The following is a 10579-nucleotide window of genomic DNA, read 5'->3' as shown; positions in this document are numbered from 1 at the left end:
GGGGAGTCATACCATAAAGGCGAGAGAGTCCATGACCTTTCGGTCTAGGAACAAACACTTGTTAAAGATTAATAATTATTATTGCAATAATTTGAAATAATACATTATCCTAATATGTGTAAGTAAGGAAGAGACGCCTACTTACAGTGGACGCTTTTATGCAATTGCAATAACTTAAATCCGATTTTAATTTATATATGCAGTTGAAATTAGTCATAATTTTTTGTTTACATTATTTTTGTTATTAGGAAAATAAAAAGATATTGGTCTTAATTTATTGCATAAATAAACAACTGGCGGGCATTAGATGAAGCTAAATATAATTTATTCTTCAAGTTGAACTTATCGCCGATATGCATGCGATTCAAAATACATAATGAATTTAAGGGGAGATCAATAAGCTAGATTGATCATTATTTAACACCAGCACAGTGTACACGCCGTCAATTATTTATCCATTAGTTTTTGCATGTTAACAGGAGTAAAAGAGAAAAGGGTCGTAGCAAGCCTAAAGTTTTATTATAAAACGGTAATTATCTTTAGGAGAAAAGTCATAGCAAGCCTAAAGTTTTATTATAAAACGGTAATTATCTTTAGCTACTCAATATTTCTTTTTATATTTATTTATAAAACTCCATGATCCAGAGTGGGAGAACACAACAAACTGTTCGAGATTCTTTGAATCCTGCTTGCTTCGCCAATGCATGAAATTCATTTTCTGTCCTCTCCTTACCACCGGGACTAAATGCTAGCATAACCATGTCAGATTGCAAATTACATTTAAAATCTTCTGCTGGGGTCTCTGAAAGGATATGCTCCACAACGATGATTTTTCCGTTATTTGGAAGTGCTTCATGGCATCTCTTCAGTATTTTTATGCAATTCGTATCGCTCCAGTCATGAAGAATCCACTGTGGATTCGGTAAAAAAAGAATTGAATCAGTCTAATAAGAAAATAATCATAAAAATATTATTACAAAGTTGTAAGAAACTATTGGGAATCAAAAATTATGAAAAAGCATTCCTTTTTTTAAAACGGGTGGAAAACTAACGTGAACAACGGTTTAATTATATGTATTGAATAAAATATATTTTTCTTATAATGCCACTATATTGCCACATTGAAAAGGGAAAAAAAAAAGAGCTGGCGATGTTTACAATGAATTTCTATAATAGCATCAGTTAAGCATTTCGTAAAGACAATAACATATATAAAGTAGTTGTTATAAAGGTTTATTTTATAGTCACGCTTCCACATACATGACTTAGGTGTAGCATTTATTATTATTATCATTATTGCTGAACAATTTAGAAGGCTAACAAAATGATGAATATACATATACATATACATACACAAACACGCACATATATTATATGATGAAAACAATTTCACCTTCATGATAATGGCTTCGCCTTTCGGAACACTAACGAACATGTCTCCACCCATGTGCTCCATGCCTGATCAATACAAAAAGGTCGGCCAAGTTTAAGTTTCACGTAAACCATCAAATTAAATTAAAAAGCGAGCTCCAAACACAAATATTTCAATGGAACCGATTTAAAATACATTACAAAGAACCAACACAAATATTTCACATACTTGCAAAAGATGGTGCGTCTCGAATAACGTGGGGCAAATCAAAATTAATGCCCTTTATAGTTGGATTCTTGGATAGGATCATGCGCAGGGAACCACCGATTCCACCTCCAACATCGACCAAAGTCCTCAGACCCTTGAATCCCTCGTACGTATCTACAATTCTTTTCATCAACATTGTCGAAAAATTGGACATTGCTATATTAAAACCCTTGTTAAATCTTGGATCTGTGGCGTGATACTCGAATGTGCTCATTTTATATACTTTTTCAACAGGAAGTCCCCCCTCGAGAATTGCATCTTTCAGGTGGTACCTACACATACAATTATTAATGATTACACATGCACACATATAGTACGTGTAGAGGTTGGAATGTAGTTGATACTTGCCAAGTCTCCAAGTAAACCCTGTCTAGGCTCATGATCAACAAAGGGGCTAGAGAAACTCCATCATCATTCTTGGTGTAGAACTTGCAGACCGGAGCCAAGGAATACAGCCGCTCAACGCTGCCATCAGGCAGGGTTTTCACTCGACAATTTAAAATAGAATAGCTCGCAAGCAGGCGGAGGATTCTGTCCACCATGTTATGCGCCTCTGGATTGTTGGTGGGAATTTTCGCGGCGAGTTCTCTTGGTGAAATAAAGGCGTCGGGCCCCTTATTCTTCATGAGTTCAAGGAGGTCGAGCTCCAGCGCCACTTTGAGGACATTAGGTAGCACTGAAAAAGAGGCTAGTTGCATGGCGAATAAGAAAGAAGCCTCGTCCCCTTGTGCAACCTCCATTTTTGTATTCATTTTTCCTGAAAAGATTGAGAACAAGAAGCTACACTTTGGGTAGGAGTGTGCATATGCAGAGACAAACATATTTATAGTAGCTTAGTTTGTAGTAATTGCTATAAATTGTTTTTTTCATATAATATAAATAAAATTAAGCCATATTGTTTTAATCAAAATTAATTTTTTTTGCATTAATATATATATATATATATATATATATATAATCGTTGCATCAGGGAAATTAACATATATGTATGAATGGTGTATATATTTGTTTATTTGTTATAGAATAGGCCGGATATCATTAATCGTTGGTCAAATTACGTTTTAGTTAGGACACATTCCCTGAAATCCATGCCACCCAAGAGAGCTGCATGCATTTTGCTGTCTAAGTCATAATCTATATTATATATATTATTATACTTTAACGTATCATATTAACTAAATTTGATATGTTGATGTGGTACAAAAGTTTTTTACATTTTTTTATTCGTAATATTTGTTAGTTAATTTTGTTGGTGTACGTTTATTAGTAATTTTTATATGTCTCTCTATTTTTTCGGATTTTTCTCCAATTTATCTATAATTTATCTAAAAATTCAAAATATCTTAGTAAATTTTATCTAATCAGTAATCTATAAATATCATATTCTAATAAAATAATATATGTATTTTACACCAAATTATCAAAGAAAAAAAGTTAATATGACATGTATCATGTGCCATGGAACACTAATTTATTATAAATTACTGGCTACTACGGTTCCCATTAATTTATATATCTGGTCTATAAGAAAAGTTTATGTTAAATTTTTTAAATATAAAAATTCCAATTATTATAAAATCAAGAAATGGAGAGAAGACGTAGGAGTATTAAATTCTCCGAACATCCATAAGCATCTATGCGTTCGTTTATCATTCAGTCTACCTTTTATTAACCATCCAACTAAATAGGCTTTTGTTCAAATCAGTTTCAATAAGTCTTCTTCCGCACAGTGGATACTCGTATGATACGAAGAAAGTTTCAGCATTGTTAACACAATAAAGCTATGAAAGAAAATTTATTCACCTCCTCTAAATTTCCTATCTTGATCCTGACATCTTATTTTTTAAAATAAGAGACGTGTGACGTTAGTTCTAAAAAAACAATAATAATGATGAAGAACAATTGAAAAAAAGCAAAAACTTGTGTGAGACAGTCTTACGGATCGCATTTTGTGAGACGGGTCTCTTATTTGGGTCATCATGAGAAAGTATTATTTTTTATGCTAAGAGTATTACTTTTATTTTGAATATCGGTAGGGTTGACCCGTCTCACAGATAAAGATTCGTGAAACCGTCTCATAAGAGACTTACTCTTAAAAAATGCGTTGGTTAGTTTTCGAAAAAGTAAAGAAAAGTGTATGTGTATGGATCCGCTTATTTTAATTTTATTTTAGTAATAATTATCATAATAATAATAGTTGGAATATGCAAATTCTTGAATTTTTGTACGAAAAACTCTTAAATTTGTGTTCTTTTTATATTTTAAAAAAATATTTATTATCATTATTATTATTATTATTAGAAAAAAATTAAAATAAAAAATAAGTAGACCTACACACACATACTTTCTTTTAATATTTTGAAAATTAAACCAACACATATTAAAATAAATAAAAGAAATTTAAAAAAAATTGAAAGAATATAAATTTTTTCGGAAGATAAATAGCTTAATATTTTAAAAATATGTTTTTTTTTTAAATATTTGACTGGTTCACCATTTTAAGATGATCTATGTTTAGGGATGGCAATGAACCGGGACGGGTTTGCCATCCCCATCCCCACCCCCATCCCCGAATTCCATCATCACCCCCATATCCGTCTCAATCCCCGCTTTTTCGGGTTCGGGGAATCCCCAAACCCGAAACTTCAGGGATCAAATTCTCATCCCCGTCCCTATCCCCGTTTCAAAAATATTATTATGGTAAGACGATGACGAATTTGGAGATTTTTCTCAAATCAAAACTTATTATTATCTATTATTATTAGAGATAATATTAATATTAATATTAATATCAATATCAATATTAATAATAATAAGATTATTAATATTTTTAAAAATAATATTATTATTATATTATTAATATTAATAATACTATTATTTTATTATTGATATTATTTTCGGGGCGGGTTCGGGGATTTCGGAGATGAGGATAGTAATCTCATACCCGCTCGAATTACATCGGGGATTTTTTTAAATCTCCGAACCCGAAACCAAACCCGAAAAATTCGGGGATCCTCATCCCCGTTTCAGGCTTTCCCCGCGGGGCCCCAAACCCGTGGGGAAAGTTGTCATTCCTATCTATGTTTCAAATTAATCCACATGCAAAAATTGGAAGTTTGAACTCAAATTCATTAGTTTTTAAAAATAAAAAATAAGTTGATCGAAACACACACTTCCTTTAATTTTTTTGAAAACTAAATCAACGTATATTAAAATGAATAAATAATTTGTTTTACAAAAATAAAAAGAGCACAAATTCAAGATTTTTCATACGAAAATTCAAGAATTTGCATATTCCAACTATCATTATTTTTTTATTAACAACATTACTAGTAAAAATAAAATAAAAATAATCGGACCAATACACATGCACCTTTATTTATTTTTTTGAAAACTAAACTAACAAATTTTTTTAAAATTTTTTTCATTTATTCTTTTAGAACTTGGACACATCTCTTATTTAAAAACATGAAACATGAGACCACATTTCAAAAATGAGAGTTGAAGTTTAAGTTCGATAATTTGAAAGATAGATCGCCTTAAAATGATGGAATGTTTTATGAATCAAAGTATTTTTTATTTATTTAAATATGTGTTGGTTAACTTTATTTTATTTTTTTAAAGGTGATGGACACACATGCACAAATTTTTTATTTTTTAAAAATAAATCAACGTATATTTAAAATTGTTTAAAAATAATTTTTTTAAAAAAGGTAAATTACATCAGATTTTATAAATAAAGAATTTTTAAAAAAATGATTGATCCACTATTTTAAGGATATCTTTTAAATTATCGAAATCTTCAACTCTCATTTTTTTTGTTGTTGTCATAAGTCCTTTTTTAAAAAAACGAGAGATGTTTCAAAGTTTTATATAAAATAATAATGATTAAAAAATTAAAAGGCTAGCGTCCTCTGTCCATTTTGGCAAACGCTGCAAATTAATTTGCAACATCCTCCAAGAGTGGTGGAGTTTGGCAAAACTCCATCACATATATTAATTTTGAAATATTAATTTTCTATAGATATATCTATAAATGTATACGGATGGGAAATGGGCATTTTTTCACAATTGTGAAATTATCTATAATTGTCACGTTGCCAGTATAAATCAAAAGACATTACATACGTAAAATTTTACCATAAGGAGGACATGTATGGATATTTCAAATCTGGATTAATTTCCATCAATACCTGTTTATTATGTTTCCATCAATAACTTAAAACTTTATTGAGTCTATTTCATCTCCATGACTTCCGGTTTTTCTTCTCTCCCACGATTAATCGAGCATTGTGCCTCCGTTTGAGATATGCCATTTAGTTGATTCTTGGGGATGGCGATAAGCTTCACTTGTATGTGGGCAGGTAAAATTCTGCTATTTGTTTCACATCCTTCTTTGGTATCTGCGTGCAAGGAAAATAATGGAAACACACCACCTGAGTTGTAGGTTTAGCCACAACGGATGTATAAATTAACTTTTTGGGAAAACAATTTTGGTCCATTAAATATTCAAATTTTGGTTTTGGTACAATAATTTTGTTTTTTTTTTCAATCTTATTTCGTCGGAGTGCTGATATGATACCGAAAAATATGGATATGGCGGGAGAAAATGCTGACATGACATCGTCAAAGTACAATGGTCCAATCACACCGAAAAAGAAGCTACTTGGGAATTGAAAGAAAAGATGCGAGAACAATACCCTTATCTCATTGAGGATCGAGTATAGCAAAGTTTCGAGGACGAAACTCCTCATAAGGTGGGAAGGATGTGAAGACCCAAAGAATTAACACACAAAGCCATGAATTAAAAACACATTCTAGTCATGAATTCAAAGAAGAATTTGAAGAGTCATAACAACATGTTAATGGTGTTTAAGGCCATTAAGAATGCCATAAACATGGTTGTAACGGTAGCATTTTCACCTCCCTTCCATGAGCCTATAAATAGTAGCCAAAGGGTAGGATAAATCACACCTTCCAGCAGCATTTCAGCAACTCGTTCTAGTCCATTTTCGAAGCACCGCAGCAGCCGAATTCTTGTCCGGTTCGACGCAGTCCAGCAGCTTTCGTGTCTGAATTTTAGTTGTCTTTCCCACAAATCTTTGAAGACTATCATCAAGTAAGTGGGCTTTTACTATACTTTTACGTACAACATGATATATATTTGTTCCTATTTGTTATGAAAGTTTTTGAAAATTTGTTGTTGATATTAGTATAATATTTGAAAGCATGTTTGAAATATTTGAAATGCACTGTAAATATTCGAATTAGAAATGGCAAGGAAATTCTGATATTTGATATGTTTTGTTTAAGACCCTGATGCGGTGGGATATAATAACCATTCTTTTGGCCTCGCCCCTTAGAGAAGTAACATATAGGGGACTGATAAGTAAACCATTGAAATGAGATGATTTTCAGTGCTATTTTTGTATCTAATTCGTATTCGATTCAACATCCTTATGATTGAAATTATGATAATGTATTCGTATAATTCTAACCTTGATATTTGTTATGCCCGATCGACCCCTATTTACTGAGTATTTACCAAATAATCATCCCTTACATTCCCACCCCAGATACAAAAGAGGAACAAATCAAAGATAAAGAACAAGAATATTTTTGGGGATGGTGATGAAGCCAAACCAATTCAAGACCAGTCCTGTCATTCTATCTTTTAGTTATTTTACGCTTCCGCATTTCGTTGTAATCGCATTGTAAAGACGATTATTGATTTATGTAATAGACTGACTTTTGGCTATTTGATGTACTACGTGGCTTGTTGTTACACGATTTTAAATTGTTAAACAACGCCGATGGCACGTCTCTGTTCCGGGGCGTGACAGATATGGTCTGACTCAGATTGATCTGATATCTAAGGGAAAGTTTTTTGATTGAACCAACTGAACCCCTCTCATCAGCCCAGACGACTATCAATCTAACTATGAAAAAAGAGTTCAGATCAAGTTGAAAAAGTTCGATAAATTGGTGGACCATATAATAGTATTTCACTTGTCTAAAATAAGAATCAGATACTAGAATGGATTTAAACTAATATGATATCAGAATCCATGGAAAAAAAAGATTTTGATAGACTTAATTTAATTGTGGTGATGATAGTCAAAACCAGTAGATCGTGTGAATAAAAACCTGAAGATAGTTTAAAGCAGTAGTTAGTATAAAACCAGTAGTTCCCCTATCGCTTTTACAAAAGCAGTTCTCTGCGAGTACTTATTCGCTTAGAGAAACAGAAGCAGAACTTGACTCTTTTCTAGAATCAGAACCAATCGATCTTATATTAAATGTTACCGTTACTCTACCAAGTACGAGTATTAAATGCTTCATTAATGCTGAACTAAGTCATTTAATACGCCTTACCTATTTTGGTATAAAACAAGACTGATTGTTCTGAAGCTTTTTGCAGGAACTCTTTTAGGCAATAAATAAAGCTGATTTTATCAGAAGTCACAGAAGCCATTTTTTTTATAGACGTTAGATTCAAGACTTCTATATAAACGCAAGATCAACGACGTTTACAAGTTACCAAAAACTACGAGCTTATTCTCTAACATACGTATGTTGATTTGAGCACTTAGATTTTCTTATCATCTTTAAAGCTCAATATATAGAAAAGTAGCACACGCTTCATAATAGTTATCTGATCTTTTGAGATCATATTGTGCTGACTGTTTCTTACTCTCTCTACAATCATTATCGCGTTATTACATATTTGAGAAGAGTTTGTAAACTGGAAAAGAGTCTTTTCCAGAACCTTGTTGTATCGGTTTGATTGTGTTGAGAAACTAAGAGTTTCAGTAGGCAAAGGATAAGTCCTACTGAAGTGGGTGTATACAAGTGTTGTACTGTAAAAACCAAAGTCTTTTAGTGATACCTTCTGGAAACAGAAGAAGAGGATACGTAGAAGATTTCATCTTGGAACTTCCATAAACAACCATCGTCTACTGCTTACTATTTTATCATTATACACCCTTAAACCATCAGATCGTTTCCGCACTATATTGTGGTCTGCTGGTTATACATTTGAACAAGATTTGCTACAATCTCTAACAGGATTCTAGCACCCCTTTGCATAAACGACCGTCAAAGGAATAGAGTTTATTCACCCCCCCATCTAAACTCCATATTGATCCTCAACATGTGGTATCAGAGCAGATTTCTATTGTTCTCTATTTACAACAGTTATGGCACATTTCAGCAAGGTTTCCATGTTCTCAAAAGAATACTTTGATGACTGGAAGATCCGGATGCAAGCTCATCTTGCAGCCCAAGATGGTCCTTTGAAGATCTTAAAATCTAACACTACTGTTGTTGTTACTGAGGGAGCGCCTCAAATGGTTGAAAAGCACAGAAGTGAATGGACTGGTGAAGATAATAAGAAAGCCAATCTCGATAATGTTGCGAAGGACATTCTTTACAAAAACCTCGACAAAAATACCTTCAGCAAGATCAAGATGTGTTCTACTGCTAAAGAGATTTGGGAAAAGTTCATCCAAATCTGTGAAGGAAATGAGCAGACGAAAGAGAATAAACTGTCTGTAACAATGCAGAAATTTGAGAATCTCAAAATGAAAGTTGGATAAACTCTAAGTGAGTTTGATGAACGTTTCAGTAGCTTGGTTAATGAACTAGCAGCTCTTGGCAAAGAGCATGGCAACAGAGAGATAGCACTCAAACTTATGAGAGCTTTACCCAGGGAATGGGACGTTAAAACAATGGCTATGAGAGTCTTTAAATATTGGAGCTACATGACTTGTTCGCTGACTTAAAAGCTTATGAGTTCGAACTGGAAGTTCTGAGTCCTCTGACTCAGAGAGTCATTCTTGCGAAAGTGATGCAGAAGAGATCAAATGTCTCATGGAAGATATTGAACCAACCTCGACATCTGTAGAGGTACATGACTTTGACTCTGACGAATTTACACGAACTGATTTGATTAAAGCACTGCATGACATGGTGGAAGAGTACTCGAGACTTTCTCAGTCATTCGAGGAGGTTAAGACTGAAAATCAAAACTTAAATGATCAAGTCAGTAAGTTTGCTTGTTTGCAAGAGAATAGCTGCAATGATTTAAAAGTTGAAATAAGTAAGTTAAGAACTGAGAATGACAGGGTTATTGCAGATTATCAAACGATGAAGTCTGAGAATCAGAAGTTATCTATTCTGGTAAATGCATTGAACAAGTCTTCTATTTCTTTAGAGAAGATGCAAGAGTTGCAGAAGCAATCCGGTGACAGAAGTGGTCTCGGATTCAGCAATAATGAAAGCATTTCTGAAACAAGTACTAAGCTACAACTGGATAAAGGCAAAGGGAAATTCATTCACTTTGTCGAAACCAGTGTGGTATATGAACCTGAAGTACCAACTGTTCAAGTTGAAAGGACTATAGATCAGACAAACAGAAGGAAGCATTATGGTCTGGGTTATGTTGAACCTAAGGGAAGAGTTCACCAGAGTTATGGATCCAGCAGAGGATTCAACTCAGGACGACAATCCTCTATGAAGGTTAAAAACTACCATCACTATAATTCTAGAACTGTTCAGAAGAGATACATACCAGACAACAAAAACAGAAGGGAAGAACAACATTCTAAGATGCATTCTATTAGAAATAGCATACCTTCTGTTGCACACACCGCTTTGGATACCCGAAGTACAAGGTCACCTAGAATTGTATAAATGTGGGTTCCTAAAGGACTGATAAGGATTGGACAGCTCCACATGGTATCTGGACAGTGGATGTTCCAGACATATGACTGGACAGAAAAATCTACTATCAGAAGTAATAATTTATACTTGACCAAAGATAACATTTGGAGATAACTCAAAAGGTAAAACCGTGGGTAAGGGTAAGATTATCCATGGTAACATTACTATCAATGATGTACTATTAGTTGAAAATCTTTGCTACAACTTGATTAGCAT

At 33.1% G+C, this 10579-nt stretch overlaps 1 protein-coding gene across 1 annotated transcript; it reads right to left on the bottom strand.

Moving 5' to 3' along the window:
- Positions 1–497: 497 nt before the first annotated feature.
- LOC142534449 (caffeic acid 3-O-methyltransferase 2-like) lies at positions 498–2438 on the bottom strand. Its single transcript, XM_075641323.1, has 4 exons — positions 1988–2438; positions 1601–1911; positions 1394–1458; positions 498–911 (listed from the first exon to the last, which is right to left on the bottom strand). Exons 1-4 carry the CDS (start codon positions 2389–2391, stop codon positions 621–623), a joined length of 1071 nt encoding a protein of 356 aa, XP_075497438.1. The 5' UTR covers positions 2392–2438; the 3' UTR covers positions 498–620.
- Positions 2439–10579: the final 8141 nt, after the last annotated feature.

The sequence above is a fragment of the Primulina tabacum genome, unplaced genomic scaffold, assembly GCF_025594145.1.
Source record: "Primulina tabacum isolate GXHZ01 unplaced genomic scaffold, ASM2559414v2 Contig522, whole genome shotgun sequence".
NCBI lineage: Eukaryota > Viridiplantae > Streptophyta > Magnoliopsida > Lamiales > Gesneriaceae > Primulina > Primulina tabacum.
The sequence above is the reverse complement of the archived record's forward strand: the minus strand, read 5'-3'. Positions and strand labels throughout refer to the sequence as shown.

Excerpts from the sequence above, each read along its gene's own strand:
- LOC142534449 (XM_075641323.1), bottom strand. The coding sequence starts at position 2,391 with ATGAATACAAAAATGGAGGTTGCACAAGGGGACGAGGCTTCTTTCTTA. Across the intron at positions 1,912-1,987 it reads AGGGTTTACTTGGAGACTTG|GTACCACCTGAAAGATGCAA; the intron begins GCAAGTATCAAC and ends TTGTATGTGTAG. Across the intron at positions 1,459-1,600 it reads AGACGCACCATCTTTTGCAA|GCATGGAGCACATGGGTGGA; the intron begins GTATGTGAAATA and ends TGTATTGATCAG.